This window comes from Myotis brandtii, unplaced genomic scaffold (assembly GCF_000412655.1).
Source record: "Myotis brandtii unplaced genomic scaffold, ASM41265v1 scaffold423, whole genome shotgun sequence".
In the NCBI taxonomy this organism is placed as follows: Eukaryota; Metazoa; Chordata; class Mammalia; order Chiroptera; family Vespertilionidae; genus Myotis; species Myotis brandtii.
In genome coordinates, this window is record NW_005366214.1 from 4,787,779 (window position 1) to 4,806,794 (window position 19,016).

Here is a 19,016-nt window from a genome sequence, read left to right on the forward strand (position 1 = left end):
TGACACAGCCTATATTACTTTTTTGACACAGTCATGCAAAACAATAGCACTCTCTGTTATCTACTCAATAATACAAATGGTCTGATTAGAACTAACTCCATTATAAAATGCCAGTGGTAACTGAGGTGGATAGAGTACTAATGTAACACTTATTGAGCACCAATGAGGAACAGACATTGGGCCATTTATTATTCTCATTTAAACATTACATCAAATTACGAGAAAGTATTATTTTTTCCTCCACGTTCCAGAAGACAAGCTCAGATAAGGCATATGCTTTTTCCATACTTGTACAGATAATAAAATCAGAGCAGTAATTTGAAGCAAGGTCTTCCTAATCACCATTTCAGTGCCATAATATCCTCTTGAAACATGGGATGGAAAGAAACACTACTTTGGAGAGGCCTGAAAAGCTAAGTTGAAGAAAGCCCTTACATCTCTTAGTAAATGGGTGCTACACCAGCTACACCTCTCATTTCAGTACAGTGGATTCTAAAATAAAATAGCATCTATAAAAAGTTTCTCACAACAGTTATTGGATCCTACATCAGACACATCTCTCACTTCAGGATAGTGGATTCTCAAAGATGATAGTATCTATAAAAAGTTTCCCACAACAGTTATTATTGCAATCCTATCATTAGGCTAAATAATTATACTGTGCTTAAGTAATAATGTCTTTCATCAAAGGGTCAAGGTCAGGGGGGGTAGTCTGACTAATTTTTAAAAAGACATTAATATTGTACACTGGGAGTGGGAATGGAGGAAACACTGGGGACTGCCATGAGGTAGGAAGCAGATGAGGGAACTGTTTGTGCACACAAGTAGAGAATCAGGTTGGGATGGAGAAGAATTAGAAAGGATAACCTAGGATGCAGTACTGCCACATATTTGAAGACTTAAAGTTTAAATCACTCCACTTAAAGCACCAGTAAGGCCCTTTGATATAGTAATGCTTCCTTCTTCCTTCTCTCTTTCCACAGGCTCAGTGATAACAGTGGGGCTGCAGACATAAAGGACAGATTGGGGTCACATCACTGAAGCAGGGCAAGTCCATGGCTAACAAAACCAAACTACTCACATCCTTGCCTCTCCCTCCTACCTCCAATCACTGTTAGGATGGAAGTCTGGGACTTACCACGAGTTCACTGAACATGACGTCCAGCTCCTCCACAGGGGGCATGGGTAACGCTGGCTCCATGGTCTGAAGTGCAAAGTTGCTATCATTTCGCAGCCGATACGTGATTTCTGGGTGATCATTATTGCGGAAACAGCAAAAGATGAATGAAATCCCCCGTCCACCTCTCTTCCTTGGGGCCATGGCTGAATTCTGTTCTATTTCTTGAGTGACTACACTCTGCAAAAAAGAGGGACATGACATGGTTAAGAGTGAAAAGTAAATAAGATATATATATTTAAATCAGACCAATTCAAGAAAGAGCCCCCTGCACCGGAGGCATGGCAGGGCATAGAGAGAGTAACCCCAAGAGCATCTGGAGTCCAGTTGGGCAAAGAGCACATGTCCTTCTATTCACTTGTTGAACGTTTCCTATAGCCAACTGCTGGGCAAACAGTACAACCCTGGTCAGCCCACACCCACAGGCGCTGCTGTCACACTGAGCTACTGGCCATTCTTGATACATAACATGCTCTTTCCTGCCAAACCATTGTGTTGTTATTCCCTGTGTATGAATCCTGTCTCTTCCTTGCCCCCAGAAGACCTCATCCTTTATAGTTCAATTCTAACGTTCCCTTCTTTACCTTCCCCAAGTGGAATTAATAATATATAGCTAAGGCATTCCAGCTCATGTCACTTTCTCTCTTAGTTTTTTAGGAGTATGTCTTTAGACTGTAATAACTCAAATTGGGGGCAGGGGCTATGTATTAAGCATGTTAGCGGCTCCAGTGCCCTGCACAGTGCTGGGAAGATAGGAGGTACTCAGTTAATGTTTAGTGTTGAATAATTTAAATTTATAACAAAGGAAGTGAGATTTAACATGAGCTAGAAGGGTCAGAGATTTTCAAACATAAAAGATACAAGTGAGTTTACTAATAGGGAGATGGTTAAATAAATCATAGTATATTCACATAATAGAATACTTTGTACTCATTAAAAAGAACAGGCATCTATGTATTTAGATATGAAAAAATGTTCTAGATGCTATATGATATATATACCACATATTACAGGATTACATGTTTTAAAGCATTTATGAATATGTGTAAGTGTTAACAGCAATAACCTCCAAAATAAAAATAGGTAATTGTTGGGATCCAACCCCAGCAGGTCCAGGGGTTCCCAAAGGTGTGGATGGAGTCGGCGAAGAAGGAATGACATGGAGACAGCGTTCAGTTGATCAGCAGCCTAGCCAGGTTCTAGCCAGGTTCTCCAGCCAGGTTCTGTCTTTATTCTCCTGTTACATCTGTATTTATACCAGTTGATTTTAATCCTATCCATTCTATTCCAAAGGTTAGCATTTGTTATCTCCATTCCAAGGTCACTACTCTATTGTTCTGTTAAGCTACATTGGAGTAACTGAAGGAGATTATTCTAAGTAAAGATTATGTAGCTTAAGCGTGATTGTTCGTAGTTAAAGTGATTAATTACCTGCCTGGCACTTAGTTAAGGGGTTTTATTCCCTTCCTTAGTCCTGTTAATCCCTAACTCCAGGGAAAAATCCCCACCTGGGGAAACAACCTCTCTCGGAGAGGTGACCTTGGTTAAAACACATAGCGCTAAGAAGGGGAGCAAACATATTAAGAACAGTATGCCATATACCCCAGGTCCCTTGAAACATATGCTGTGCAGATGTTTCTTCCCTGCAGCGACTATGTCAAGCAGCAAGGATGGACCGGCTTCCAGCAGGTAATTGGAGAACTATTCCTTTTCCCTTTCACTTTATACCCTTTGGGTTTGAATTCTTACAAAAAAAATTACATTTTTAATGACTGGAGAGAGGGAGAGAGAGAGAGAGAGAGAGAGAGAGAGAGAGAGAGAGAGAGAGAGAACAAGTTGTTGAGTCTTGATTTCTTTCATTTTTTAGAGTTGTGGGCGGGCGACCTTGCTGGAGAAACTACAATGAATGCTGAGCACCCTCACAGAGAGTAGATTGCAGATAATCAGACTATGTTATTAGTGTCACCATCCTGATAATGTACAGGGCTAACACTATTGCAGGCACATCCTGGAAAGGAATTGAAGAATTGAGGGGCAGGCAGAGGTTTGCACTATCCTTGAACTGGTTTCAGGACTGATACTCAGAAAGAGAAACAAGAGCTGTGTCATCCCCAAGGTTAAATTTAAAATGAATGAGTAGCTATTATAAGAAGACATAAGGAAGAACTTCCTAATGTCTGTGAATGGGATAGGATGGATGTGAGAAGTCCCTGGCTCTGCCTAAGGTGTAAGGTACCCAACTATTAGATGGGAGATAGGGGAGAAAGTAGAGATTTTCACTGGGTGCTAATTCCAGCTTCAATTCCAGCAGCTTGCTTTGATCCATTTTGGATCTTGAATTATTAGTTGTTAATTTTATTTTATGAAAACCTCCTGTGGCTATTCACTGTAATTATAAGAATATACAAAGGCCATCAACAGCAGTCAAGGGTCTCCAAAATCTGGCCCCTATCTGTCTCTCCTCACCATGTAACACTCTTTTATGAGTAACTGCATTTCAACTACACTGGCCATGTTGGTTCCTACCTCAGGACCTTTGCATCAGCTGTGCCCTTAACTGGTATGTTTTGGCTCACATCTGTGCACAGTAACTCATGCTCATCATTATGACCTCAATACAAATTTCACTTTCTCAGAGAAGACATACCCAACAATCTATCTGCAATAGTGCTCCTCCCATGCCTCAGTCACTCTCTATCCCTTTAGCCTGGGTATTCTTCATGGCAGTTACCACTATTTGAAATTGTGGTAGACAGTTAGACAGATATTAGCAGAGCAAGGATGATGGGCCAAGTACAGAAGGTCACCGGGGTGGAAAGCCTCAGGTGCCTAGCAACAGATCCTCAGGGTGACCCTTCCTCACCTAGCATATTTCTGGTCTTGTGGTTTGGACCCCCTGACCTTTCCTCCCTAGAGATACATGTAGACCTTAGTTGCATTTCAGTTCCAGGCCCAGAAGAGCAACAAAACCAGACAAGGGATGCCATGGCTGACCTTAGGACCAGCGGCATTGGATAATGACCCCCTGCCATGGCTCCGACCTAGACCCTGAAAGGACACACCTGGAAAGCTGTTGAATACTCTAGATCTTTCTGGGACCTCTTCTAAAATCTCCACCCTTAAAACCTTTAGGACAGAGGACCCAGCGAGCTCTCCCTTCAGGGAGCAAACCCATCCATCTCTCCTCCTCTTCGTCTCCCCTCCTCTCCGTCTCCGTCACCTTCCCTCCAGGAATGTCACCATTTCCCTCCTCATTCCCAAACTCAAAGGCCCTTCTTTTGCCTCTGTACCTTGTTTCCTGAGCTATTTCTTCTACCACTCATTTCTTCCATCTCTGTGATTTCCTAAATAAATGTTCTCTTATAGTTTGAGTCTTGGCTCTGAATTCTTTCCTAGCTGGACTCAAGTTGCTGAACCCAGGTCCAGTCTGGCCCCACTGGTCTTAACTCCTGGTACGGTTCCCACCACCACCAACAAAATTATCTTATTTAATTATTTCATGGGGTAGGGACCTTGCATATATTGGTCATTGCTCTGTCCCCAGCACATGACAGTACACGGGACACATGTACTAACTTACTCATTGAAATGAGGTCTGGGCCCTCAGCATTTTGTGACCCCATGACGCACAGCCAACAGAGTAATTTATGATCTGGGTCTTTCTTCCATCATTGAAGCGTCAACTCCAAAAAGAAAAGTGCCCACCACTAGTGTTGATTAGTGCCTCACACATATAGGAATATAACCAAAGTACTTGGGAAATGAATAGAAAGATCATTGCCTTAGTTTTGCAATGTACAAGTTGTTTCAGTTAAACCCAAGTTATGTTACATTCTGGCTGTATTCAGAAGGGGCGCAGAGGAAATGCTAAAATCTAAAAATCAGTCCAAAGCATTTTTTAAGTCTTAAAAAAAATGTCAATAGTTCTATAAACCAAGAATATGAGAGTCTTGTTTAGTTTTTAAGATGTGTACTAAGATACAGAGCTTATTACTTTTAAGAAACTAATTGAGCGCTAGCCGGTTTGGCTCAGTGGATAGAGCATCGGCCTGTGGACCACAGGGTCCCAGATTCAATTCCGTTCAAAGGCATGTACCTCAGTTGCAGGCTCCTCCCTGGCCTGGGCCCTGGTCAGGGCATGTTCAGGAGGCAACCAATCAATATGTTTCTCTTACATCGATGTTTCTGTCAGTCTTTCCCTTTCTCTTCCACTCTCTCTGAAAATCAATGGAAAAATATCCTTGGGTGAAGATTAAAAAAAAGAAAGAAACTAATTGAAAACATTTTAATGAGAAAATATTGCCTTTAACAGATGATTTGTGTTTAAAGTCCTTAGTAAAGCCCAAAGGCCAAGTTTGATGCTAGTTCCTTTGTAGAACCCCAAATACAAAGTCTTCTTTTAAACCAAAACTTAAAACTGCAGATGATGGCAAAGCTTTGAGATTTCCAACAAGCAACCATTTTTAAAACACATGTCTGGAACGCCATTGTTCAGAGCCTAGTCTCCTAGACAAAGACCAAAACAGGAAGCCAAAGGAATCATCCCACTTGACTCCTTAGTGGCAGTAGATTAAGTCTAGCCAGTTACCTGCTCTAGCACTTCACTACTGAGGGATCCCAGCAACAGACTGTGAATAGGATTTTGGTAAGCACCTCACACCCAACACTTCATTCCATTATCCCCATTTCACATTTGAGACTTAAGAGGACACTTGGGAGGGAGCATGGCAATTAGAAAAATTTTGAGGGAGACTTGATTTGCTGGTAAAGGCAAAGAAATGTTTATTCAGAAAAGCCTAATTGTTTGGGAGTGGGACAGGGAAGCTTGGCAGAAGTCAGGAAACCTGCTTGCTTAATAGGCTGGAATCCAGTCCCCACCCTCTTCAACCTCAAGGTCATGACCTTAGTTTAGCCTACCGCCATCTCCCATCTGAATGACTGCAACAGCTTCTTAACTCCTCTCTCTGATTGTTGGTTCACCAGTCTAGAGGTTGGCAAATCTTTTCTGTAAAGGGCCAGATATTAAATATTTTCGGCTTTTGAGGCCATTAAAACTCGATCACAATTACTCAAATCTATCATTTTGTCATGAAAGCAGCCACAGGCATCTGTGAACATGGGCATGCCTGTGTGTCAATAAAGTTTATTTGTGGACTCTAAAATCTGAATTTCATATAATGTCATATCACAAAATATTAATCTTTTTTTATTTGTTGTATTATTTAAAAATGTAAAAAAGCATTCTTAGCTCATGGACCACAAAAAAACAGGTAGTGTGCCCATGTGGGCCCAATGGGTTGAAGATTGCTAAAATTGCCTTAGTCTATCATATTCACCCACTTTAAATTCATGAAGTCAAATGTTGATCAAATTACATGTTCAACACTGGGCTAGGTACTTAGGAAAGAGGGATGAAAATGAGACAATGTAACCTCAGAGGGCTTATTTACTTTGGAGAAGACAGAAAAAAATCAAGTAAACTAAAACAAGTATGGATTTTGGTTAGTGTTATAGGGGATGCAAGAAGCAAGTGAAAGAAAATGGTGGTGGTGGGCGTAAATGGCTACTTTAGATAGTGTGATCAGGGAAGGCCTCTCCAGAAAGGGGTCTTTAAATGAAGACCCAGTGGGTAAATGGACTAACCCTGAAAGTGTCAGGGAAGAGGATTCCAGGCAGGAGTGTGTACAGAAGCCTAAAGCAGGTGGGGAACTTGGATGTTTGAGTTAGGGAAGGAAGATCAGTGTGGCTGGAGCATAGCAGGTAACAGGAGTGTTAAGAGAGAAGAGGCTGGAGAGGACAGGGGCCCAGGCCCCAGGGCCTCATATACCAGAGTGAGGAGTCTGGGATTGATTCTCAGCACATCATAAATCTGATTGTGCCACTCAGCTCTGCATTGTCTCTTGGATACAGTCCAACTTTGCGGCATGGACCACAAGACCCTCAATGGCCTGGCCCTTGCCTACTTTATTTTCTACCCTTGTGTCCCAATACCCTGAATACTGTGTGCCCACATGCCACCTCCTGCCTCCTAACCCCCACACACCCCTGTGCACACAGTCATCAGACCTTGACAAATCACACTTCTGAGCTCACACCTCTGTAGACCCTCAGCATAGAGTGCTCTTTTCCTTCTTTACCTGACCATCTTCCACTCACCATTCGAGACCTACTCTGATACTGCTGTTTTATGAGTCTTAAGTTTCCCAGAGACAATCACACATTTCTTTCTACACAGTTAGCATTATATACATAGTTGAATGGGTGTTTTTGTTGTTGTTTCAAAAAATCATGCCACTAAACTATGAGCTCCTGAGACAGGGACCACGTGTCATTCACTCTCTGGCACACAGTATATTCTCAATAAATGTTTGTTGAATGCAAAAGCACAAACGCCTAAGTGAACAAATTATCTTGTCTCTGAACTTCAGGGTTATGCGATGGGGTGTTCTTCCCACAGTTGCCTGTAGATCTGTTTTTTACAACTGCCAATTTGAGGCCAATCAGATCACCAAGTGTTCTTTAGCCACTTGTCAAGCCTTTGACACTGGCAGTAGTCTCACAAACAGACTTCATCCTCGGGGTATTTGCAGCTTCCCTTGAGAGAGGAATTTCTTTCTGGCTGAACTAACTGGTGCCTGTTTTTCCACCCATCCTCAAGTAAGCTCCTTTGGAAGTATCTCTGAATCTCTGAGACATTTCCCCATTCCTTACATTCAGTAAACACTGCCCACAATGTATTCACTTACTCTGCTATCATAGCTGAGCCTCCTCAAACCCATAGGCCAGACACTGTGTTTGGTGCTAGAGAAACAGATGAAGAAGACCCGCGGATCAGGGAGACCACAGCCTCCGAGGAACGTTTAGGGAGCAGTGAAACTGGTCCGTCTGCCCAGTAAAGAGGGAATTCAGTTACTGAAACCAGGAGCCTATGTTTCCACATCTTGGCCCCTTTTTAATCAGATCAGCCTGAGGGAAAGGACTAATTCCACCATGACAGCTGGGCCCTCAACCAGAACACATCTTCTAATCTCAGCTTCTGGCATTGTTGCAGGGGGGGGAAAGTCACTTCTGGGACATCCAAAATATAATCCATCTTCAACATTACAGATGACTATTGCTATGCCATGCACAAGGAAGCAATTAAAAAGCTACTTAAGATTCTGGAGCAGGTGCATTTTGCTTAGCAAAGAATAAAAAATTTAATCCATCTGTGGCCTAGCTCAAAGTCGGAGTCATTTGTACTATCTTTAACAAAACAAACAGGACTCTCAGTGTGGCAACAGTAAAAAAATGGGAGCCAAATTTTAAGAAATGTAGAGAATCATAATCACGATAATCAAAAAATGGAAAAACTTTATAGTTCACAAGAAAAAGCTCCTTAACATTTTCCTCTGATAATGCCAAGTCACAATACATGTGTGACATGTACAGTTCGTTTTTCAGAAAGCAACACATGATCAATACCAAATATACACGGGAAACTTGGAAGGTCATGTCCACAAATAGATATGCATTGATATGTATATGTAATTTAAACTGGTTCAGCAGAGACTTCTGCCATACATTTATAAGATGGCTGTCCAGACAGAGAATTATGTGTTCACCTGCTAAGTCACCACGGTTTTCCTCTAACCAAGGTGGTTATACGGAAAACAACAGCTTAGATGCTGGAGGAAGGGAAGAAGGAGAGACTGTGAGCTCCTCCCAGCCACCAGCTTGGTTCAACAGTTGAGAGTTCCTGCATGTATTTTCAGAGTGCACAGGGCACCATCTATGTCATGCCCAATTTCTATTACTTTAATCAAGATAGACAGTAATTCACATTTAATTCTCCAATTATAATTTCAACTAAAATACTGTCATTGTTTCTTTATTATAAATAGTCTCTGGAGTCACTGAAACAATGTCACAGACATAAAAAGAGGGACAATGAAGAAAATTTGTGCCTTAAGAGCAACTAGAATAGTTAGGGGAACCCTCAGTTTTAATCGTCATACCTATTGTTTTCAGAGCTGCATTTTACCCCACATTTTCCATTTTCCCAAAAGGCCCTGACATGCAATTTGGGTTTCAACAACACGATAATGCTAACCAAGATTCTCTTATCAAAAAGAATGTGAAAGGGAAAAATTGCTTTGCTTCTTTCCTTGGCCATCTCTCTCCCCTCTCACATTCCTCATGTCTGGTTTCATTTCCCAAGTACATCAGATGCCAAATACTATTCGGAGCTTTAAAAAAAAATCTTGGGATACAGTCTAAAGGTTGTAGGAGAAACATTGGAAAGAGGATGTATTTTCCCTGCAAGTTTAAACTTCGTCACCATCAGGAAACGGAAAGGGCGTAAGTGTGTCCAGTGCAGGGACAGCCCTTCCCACATACTTGGTCCCAAAAGGATGTTCTAAGAGGGCACTTCTTGGAGTGGCTTCTGGAAATTCCCCCAGCAGTCAGTCCTGTCAGTCTAGTGACTTTTCTGATGCAAAAAGAAAACGAGGCAGGCACCGCACCATGCACGAGAAAACCAAAGACCAAGCATGCAGAAAAGCCATCGGCACCCTGAGGACACCTCCGCTGCACGGCCTGAAGCAGAGTAGCAAAAGCATAGCAAACCGCACTCCCTCCTCCATGTCCTCTCCGCATCAGTGCAGGCAGGGTTGTGCAAAGTGGAAGCCAGAACCAAGCCCCTTCCTTTCCCACTTCCTCCCTAGATACGGGAGGAAGCAACCCAAGTGAAGTCCATGCACACCCTCCAGCCAGACCAAGCCTCAACCAGCACATACTTAACAGTGGTTTTCCAAGCCCAAGTCAGAGACTCCTGCCAAAAACACCCTCTCACTCATGTAAAGAGCAAAGGAGGAGACCTCTGGGTTTCACCCTAAAGAGCTGGCCATGCCTGTCTGTCATGACTCAGTTCTTTAACCATGGGTTTAGGGCCTAAATCCCTAAAGCCAACACAACACAGTTCTCGAGTTAGGAAGTTTGTGTTGTTCACGTGACAGAAACCAGTCTGGAAGCCAAGACATCTCGTCTTGATCATCTGGGAGAAGAGCCAAACCAAAAGTGTCATCGGAGCTCCCCACCAAAGAATGCACAGCCTCGCCAGACAGCCTGTGCCCTTGGGTCTGCTGACCTGTTGCTAGTCTGTGATTTAAGTCAATAAACAAATTTAAGCTGAAACTGAAAGAAATGCAAGTCATATTCCCCTTCTGGGTTTCTATCTTCACTGCCTCTAAGGGATCCACTCAGATTGTACAAAGACAAAGTAAATGGGAAGGTTACACAAACATAGGAAGCTACAGCTCTGTTGTCATATCAAAGCTCTTACTCTTCCAAAGGCCAAGTTTTGTTCTTTAACAAGCTTGTAAAAAAAAAAAAAAAAAAGAATGCAATTTTTTTTTTTTTAATCACCTAGCAGGTCTTTCATAAAGGACAGGAGAGTAAGACATCACAGTCACCAGGAAAGAGTACTTGTATATTGCAAGACACCAGCAACCACCTGCACTCTATGTGCTCCGGTCCTCTGCTGATCCCACAGAAATACCCTTACAGTCGGTCTTCACAACTACAGGTAAATGTGGAACCTCTTAAAATGTCTCCCCACCTCAGTCACCACACATACGCATTTGAGGTTGCAGAAGTTCCCCTACAAGCAGCCAACCTTTCAGTGCCATCCATACAGAAAATGCAAATGACATTAAAAGACATTGCCCCAAAAGAAATATATCTTCAGTCATTTTTTGGAACCTTCTCACAACTGAAATAATTCTGGCATATCCTGAAAGAGAAGAGGTTGAACAGGTACATACTTAGTTTGAATAACTGTTTTCCAGATCTTCAGGCAAAGTTTAGTGTGAGTTAGAGAAGATATGCTGAAGGTACTCTGGGCCCAGGACTCCTGACGCCATCCTTACAGTAATGTTCAGTCCCTCTCTGCAGGGAGGCAGGAGGCCTGGTCCCCTGGAAAAGTCCCCTACTCACCTTTTCAGCCCTCAACCAAATGCTGTTCAACAATCTTACTCCTTCTCAAACACTATGACCACATCTTATCATCAAGGCACTTTATTGCCAAGAAGGTATACTTTCTATTTCTACACAGGCGCCTATGAAGAACAATGTCGCCTGACATGCTATGGAACTCAAGGTCTCTGGAATGAAAATAGAGACACAAAAGCTTGCCTAGGGGGGTCTATATGTTCATGTTTACTGAAAGCAAATTTTAAAACTTACTAATTACGTTCCTATCTTCATGTTCTTCTGAGTACTTTTATGCCGAGATTACATCAATACAATTGCGACAGGAGAAAATGAAACACCATGTAGAACAAAAGTTCTTGGTTAAAATTGGCCTCTCTCTCTGGTAACTATTAAGAAACCCCCATCTTTCGCACGGCCACTGTCTGTGCTCTTCAGTTAGGGAAGCGCTGAGGAACAGACACAATATGACTCATGTAACGTGGAGTAACGACCTGGGCTCAACCACTTCTTCCACGGAGTGACTTTAGGAATGACTGAAGCCCTCTATGACTGATGGGTTTTAAGTGGACATTACAAAGGGAAATAAGAATAGCATTACAAAGTCAGAGGGGGAATTTATATTTGATAGCTACTGTTTGGTGAAAGTATGTTAACCAGATTCCTTTCTCTGACATTCCTGTGTGTATCAGCAGAACAAATTCCTGGAATGAGGCTGGTTTAATCTCTACAGGGCAGTTGTCATCACTAAATTAAGGGCTCTGCAGGTTAGTCAGCTTATCTGCAAACTGTGGGAATTTCTCTGAGGGTTTTGGGGAGGGGAGAGTGTGGAAAAACACATTAAAATAATCTTAGCCTGGCCAGTGTCGCTCAGTGGTTGAGCATCGACCTATGGACCAGGAGGTCACGGGTCAACTCCCGGTCAGGGCACATGCCCTGGTTGCAGGCTCCATCCCCAGTGTGGGGCGTGTAGGAGACAGCAGATCAATGATTCTCTCTCATCATTGATGTTTCTACCTCTCTCTCTCCCTCTCCCTTCCTCTCTGAAATCAATAAAAATATAGTTTTAAATCTTAGCTTTCCTGTACATTTTAAAGCAATAAACAAGTTTAACATTTCAATCCAACCACTTATATGAAAAGTTCCATGTAGCACACCCAGCTTAGTCACCACAAAGATGCTGACCTCTGCGACATGGACCGGACTGCCCTCAGCCACTGATGTCATTTACTGATTAGTCTGTTTTTTAATCTGAAGGCATCTTGTCTGCCCAGGAGAGTAATTGCAAATTAGTCACCAAGATAGAAAACCTAGTACTGAAAGGGCCCAGGGCCACTGGCTTTCACACTTTTCCCTCAGAAAGATTAATTCTGAACACGTGTGGATACAGCCACCACTTGCCATTGCAAATATAAAATATGTCTATAGAAAGCTAAATACATAGTGATTCCTGGGTTTAAAATTATAGTGCGATGAGTTGTTTACAAGATCCTGAGTCTCTCCAAATGCCTGCTGCTCAGAGGGGCTCATTTTGGGCAAGGCCGGCACCACACCTATTCTTGCACTATCCCCTAATGAGTCCTGCTCATGATGAGGCAGGGAGAAGCCACCCAGAAACAATAAGGACAGATCATGGGGAGTCATATTATGAAAACTGAAACTCCCTTTGAAAGAAGTACTCTGCCCTTCATAAAAACTCTACCTACAAATTTTACATAATAAATCTTCAAGAGCAGTTTATGGAAAGATGATAGTAAACGCTTCCTCTGAATCCAAGTGCAGGTATAGAAATAAGGCAGTAAAGAGGCACTCCGGCCTCCACCTGTTTCAGGTGTTGTGTGGACCTAGTGGGTGTTGCTCTTCAACCAGAACTGCCCCAGCCCTTCCTGTGAGAGACACACACCCTCTAATGATGAAAACTGAAGGCATTACTTTGTCGTGTCAGCCTATAAAACTAATTTTGAAAGGGACAGCACTAAAAAGATATAGAGAAATAAAGCTTTGATATGAGGTTTCCCCAGTCTCCCTTCACATTGGGAATCTCCATAAGCACTGAGATATACAACCTTCAAAATCAGAACCGATTTTTTTTAACTGGGGAGGAGGGACAAGAGGGAGAGCCCTCAGCCCCACAATGGGCAATCTAATAACCTGTGGATGGAAAAGTCAATTGGGTTGCCTCAGTGGGAGCAATCTAGCAGTGTCTTTTGTTATTTTTAATATACTGGCTCTTTGATCCACATCTAAGAACTCCTAGAATGCATATCTAGGAATTAACCTACAGCTAATACTCACAGAGATACAGTAACAAAATGTACGCTGCAACTCTGTAATAGGAAGAAAACAGGATTCATTATTTGTAACAAGAGAATCATCTGTGTCCTTCAATAGGGAATGTTTTAATAAATGTTGGTGCATCTCTATTGTAAAACACTGGTTCTCTTATCTTGATGCGCAGGCTCTACTCTGAACCAATTATATCAGATTCTCCTATACTGGGGGCTCAGGGAATAGGAGGTTTCTCAAACTTCACAGGTGATTCCAATGTGTAGGCAAGTTTGAGAATAGAATCTTAAGCCCAGGTTCAAAGAATGTGCTAGACTCATGGATACTGACATGGAAAGATCTAACCTATTAATGTTAAGGGGAGGTGGGGGGGTAGAAATCAAGTTGCATAACAATATACATGTATCACCATTTGTGTCAAAAGTAAAACAAAACTGTATTGATAGCTGCACATACAACACATACCCCTATATACGTGAATGCATAGCAATCCACACATAAATAGAAATATTAACTGTAAAGTTACTAAAGTATTTAGCCAAATGCTTGGCACATGGAAGATGCTCAATAAATGGTGGCTATTATTTCCATGTGTGTCTTAAGATTTTTGGAGTCTATAAAAATAGTTTCATGTGGATAATGAACTCTCATAAATGCATCATGCAGATGTCAGTATTCTATTGAAATGAGAACATTTGCAAGCCTTCTCAATAATCTCATTAAAACTCTAAGTATACACCTAAAAAGTTGTTAGTCATTATATTAGTTCTTTTATTTAAAATTACAGCTTGCTTGTCTGGCTGGTGTGGCTCAGTGGTTGAGCATCAACCTATGAACCAGGAGGTCATGGTTCAATTCCCAGTCAGGACATATGCCCGGGGTTGTGAGCTCAATCCCAGGTGGGGAATGTGCAGGAGGCAGCCAATCAATGATTCTCTCTCATCACTGATTTCTCTCTCTCTCTCTCTCTCTCTCTCCCTTCCTCTCTGAAATCAATAAAAATATATTTTTAAAAAATTTACCACTTGCTTTGTGTATACTTGCACCCCATGCCCAAAAATGCTGACAGCTACATTGTCATATTATATTGATTTGTAGATCCACCAAAATGGCCCATTTAACAGTTGTTGTATGTCAGCCAACAAATCTAAACATTTGGATGAAATGCTAGATGCAACCTTGATGAACACAAAGAGGAAGAATATTCCCAAGGCTGCAGGGATAACATGACAAACTTAAAAATATATATATTTTGTTTTGTTTTAAATTCTGCATATTCCCAAGAGGCAATTATTGGAGAATTTCCACTTCACGACGCCATTATGTTGGAAGTTCTTCAAACGATTACAGGGTCAGTTAGAAAAGAAGTAAGTTCTATTATATTTTCCTTTTATTTGGCTGTGTTTCAATTAGACTTCAATTATGGATCAGAAATCATAAGAGCATCAGCACAGAAGTTCTCCCACCATAGACACAGCTGATTCTCACAGCCAATTGGCCTGGAGGTCAATTCCTCCCACTGATACCAACAACAATCAAGGCTTAACTACAACAAGACTGTGCACACAGCCCACAAAGGGGTGCACCTAGAGTGTCCAACTCAGTTAATTGGGGAGGCTGAGCCACTGGCCCTATAGGACCCTAGCACACAAAGCCACTCTATCAACACAGGGAAGCAGCCAAAATGCAAAGACAAAGAAACATGTCACAAATGAAAGAAATGGAGGAAAGCAAACTACTGGATATAGAGTTTAAAACCATGGTTATAAGGTTACTCAAGAATCTTCTAGAAACCTCCGAGAAATTTAGTGAGACCCTCAAGGATATGAAAAAGGACCAATTAGAAATTAAGCATACACTGACTGAAATAAAGAATAATATACGGAGATCCAACAGCAGACTAGAGGATCCCAAGAATCAAGTCAAAGATTTGAAATACGAAGAAGTAAAAAACACCCAACCGGAAAAGCAAAAAGAAAAAAGAATCCAAAAATATGAAGATAGTGTAAGGAGCCTCTGGGACAACTTCAAGCGAACCAACATCCGAATTATGGGGTTGCCAGAAGAAGAGAGAGAGCAAGATATTGAAAACCTATTTGAAGAAATAATGACAGAAAACTTCCCCTACCTGGTGAAAAAGGGAGTACCCATACGACTGTCAGCTGATTTCTCAACAAAAACTATGCAGGCCAGAGGGAGTGGCAAGAAATATTCAAAGTGATAAATAGCAAAAACCTACAACCAAGATTACTCTACCCAGCAAAGCTACCATTTAGAATTGAAGGTTAGATAAAGAGCTTCACACATAAGAAAAAGCTAGAGGAGTTCATCTCCGCCAAACCAGTATTATATGAAATGCTGAAGGGTATTCTTTAAGAAGTGGAAGAAGAAGAAAAAGGCAAAGATACAAATTATGAACAACAAAGTGACAACAAATACATATCTATCAACAAGTGAATCTAAAAATCAAGTGAATAAAAAATATGATGAACAGAATAAACTGGTGAATATAATAGATTTCAGGGGCATGAAAGGGAGTGGACTGACAATTCTCGGGGGGGAAGGAGGTGTGCGGGATGCGGGAAGAGACTGGACAAAAATCAAACACCTATGGATGAGGACAATGGGGGCGGTAAGGACATGGAGTGGGGTGGGAACTGGGTAGAGGGGAGCTATGGGGAGAAAAAAGAGGAACAACTGTAATAATCTGAACAATAAAGACTTATTTTAAAAAATTATGCATAAGTCATTTATTTGGGTACTGACTGGCTACAACAACTTTAAGGCTGGTTTCTAGCAATTTTCTCAAGTACATGCTCTAAAGGTTCTATCTTTAAAAGGTGAAATGTTTGGAGTCCTCCTTATCAACCGACAAAAGGTCATCACACTGTTACAAAACTAAATGAAAACACCATGATCATATGAATTTATAAGAGGCAAGAGATGGTCTTTCCAGGACCAAGTTAAGACTTTTATCAAGGAATGTTATGAAATTGAGGTCTGAATGCTAACAATGGTCCTAGGAGATGATTCTAATTATTTCCTGACCACCAAAAAGTTTATGTGATTGAAACCCTATTCCTTCAAATTCTTTCACTAAATATTCATTGCAAACAGCTGGAAAGGAAATTGATTCTGAAGACCACAAAATGATTACCAGTATACTGATATCAGTCCCAGTGAATTAAAGTTATCATTACGTTGGAAGAAAATGCTCAATGGAAAAGTAAAATGGATTTTTCTGATATCTTTCTAAGACACTAGAACACTTGTAAACACAGTTCATAGAAAAATGATTACCAGTTCTGAACAAATGGCCTAGCATCAGTCAATGGGACATGCCTATCAAGCTTTGGGAAAATATCGAAGACAGCAGGACCTGTAAGAGTTAGTAATTAATTAGCTCCTTTGGCAATTGAGTTTCAAATCACTTCCAGAAATCCCAGATGATGTAGGAAGATGGATAATAGATAATGATACCATTTCTGGGAGTTACGGTAGAGGCTTAAGGAAGTAAAAGTTCGCATGTGCTCCCAGGGAAACAGTCTTTTAATATGCACTTTATTGCCCTGACTGGTTTGGCTCAGTGGATAGAGCATCGGCCTGTGGACTGAAGGGTCCCAGGTTCGATTCCAGTAAGGGGCGTGCAGGAGGCAGCTGATCGATGTTTCTCTCTCATCGATGTTTCTAACTCTCTATCTCTCTCCCTTCCTCTCTGTAAAAAATCAATAAAGTATATTTTTTTAAATGCACTTTATTTTTTTAAAAAAATATATTTTTATTGATTTTAGAGAGAGAAGAAGGGAGAGGAAGAGAAGGAAACATCAATTGGCTGCCTCCTGCGTGTCCCCTATTGGGGATCAAGCCTGCAACCCAGGCATGTGACCTGACCTGGAATCCAACCAGCAACCTTTTGGTACACAGGCTGACGCCCAACTAACTGAACCACACTGACTAGGGTCAGGGTGGGCAGTTTTAAAGTGCATACGAAGCCTTGGCCGGTGTGGTTCAGTTGGTTGAGTGTCCTCTGGGGCACCGAGAGGTCCTTGGTTTGATTCCTGGTCAGGGCACATACCCAGGTTGAGGGCTTGATCCTCACTAGGGGGTGTGTAGGAGGCAGCCAATCAATGTCTCTCTTTCTCTCTCCCTCTCCCTTCCTCTTTCTCTAAAAGTCAATAAAAAAAATTAAAAAAAAAAAAAAGCCTTCCCACCCTGTACAAAATAAAGGCAATGCATAGACTTTGAGGATGGGGAAGGAATAGGGAAAAGTTGTGAGAACTAGCAATCACTGCCCAGGACAGGAGAGCACTGGTGTTGAACAGATAAACTGGTGAATATATATCATCTTTTTTCATTAAATAAAGCTAATAATCAACCAAATTAAAATTATCAGCAGCTGCAATAAAGAGTGTGTTTTTTCACTGGTGATTTCTATGTGATAAATATCCTTGGGAAGTTACTCACATAGCTTAATAAACAATTCTGAAATGGCAAGAGCCAAACAGTGAAGAAAGATCCTTACTGAAGTTTAATTACTATACATGGATTACTACACTCTTGACTTAAACCTGAGCCAAAAAAACCCACGTCATTCCAGTCATCAAAAGGGAAGTGTGAAGGAAGCTGATACTGTCCAATGTGCCCACTCCACCCAACTCTTGTATTTTCTAAATAATTAGGTGAGGACAGTAATTGCTTCATTGAGTAATTCAAGACTAGACACTAAACAGACTGCTTCTCTTGCAAAATTCATTCTGAGTGTGATAACAAGAAAGGCCCTGTTTTAAATTGTTATTTGGACTGCTTTACCAAGCCTAGAGTAGTTGGACTGAGGGTTAATGTTTGGACTTCATATCCTCAGGAATATCGTTAAACTGCCAAAAGTCATCAAATGGCTAAATATGGGAAGCCATCAATATAGGACTGGTTAAATGACATAGGGTACCTCTGCAGAATGAAATACTATACAACCATGAAAAAGAATGGGCATCTTTTCTCATGTTAAGAACTCTAAATTATATTAAGTAAAAAGTTCAAGTTGCATAATAAACATGACATATCATAAATGTAAAAAGGATATACTTATTAAAACATGCAAAAAATTGTCTAACATGTGATAATAGATACAAAAATCCATAAAGAGTATCTCCTTCTGGAAAATAAAATGGAGATTGAGCCCTGGCTGGTGTGGTTCAGTTAGCTGGGCATCATCCTTTGTACAAAAAGGCTGCTAGTTTGATTCCTGATCAGGGCACACTACAAGGTTTTGGGCTTGATCCCCAGCAGGATCCTGCAGGAGGCAGCCAAACACCGAATCTCATGTGGATGTTTCTCTCTCTCTCTCTCTCTCTCTCTCTCCCTTCCTCTCGCTCTAAAAATCAATAAAAAATATTAAAATAAAATAAAATGGAGACTGGAGAAGGGAACTTGTTTGCATCTTAGTCCCTTCTACTATTTCTTTTTTAATCCTCACCCAAGGATATGTTTATTGATTTTAGAGCAGCCGTGGGCAAACTACGGCCCTCGGGCCGGATCCGGCCCATTTGAAATGAATAAAACTAAAAAAAAAAAAAAAGACCGTACC

The 19,016-nt window shown here is 41.3% G+C and overlaps 1 protein-coding gene across 1 annotated transcript in view; it reads right to left on the minus strand.

Moving 5' to 3' along the window:
• DAAM1 (dishevelled associated activator of morphogenesis 1) overlaps positions 1–19,016 on the minus strand; it is a 159,198-nt gene that overhangs the window by 93,024 nt on the left and 47,158 nt on the right. Inside the window, exon 2 of the mRNA XM_014545958.1 lies at positions 1,139–1,357. Coding sequence (XP_014401444.1) covers positions 1,139–1,357 — 219 coding nt within the window. The remainder of the gene's footprint in view (positions 1–1,138; positions 1,358–19,016) is intronic.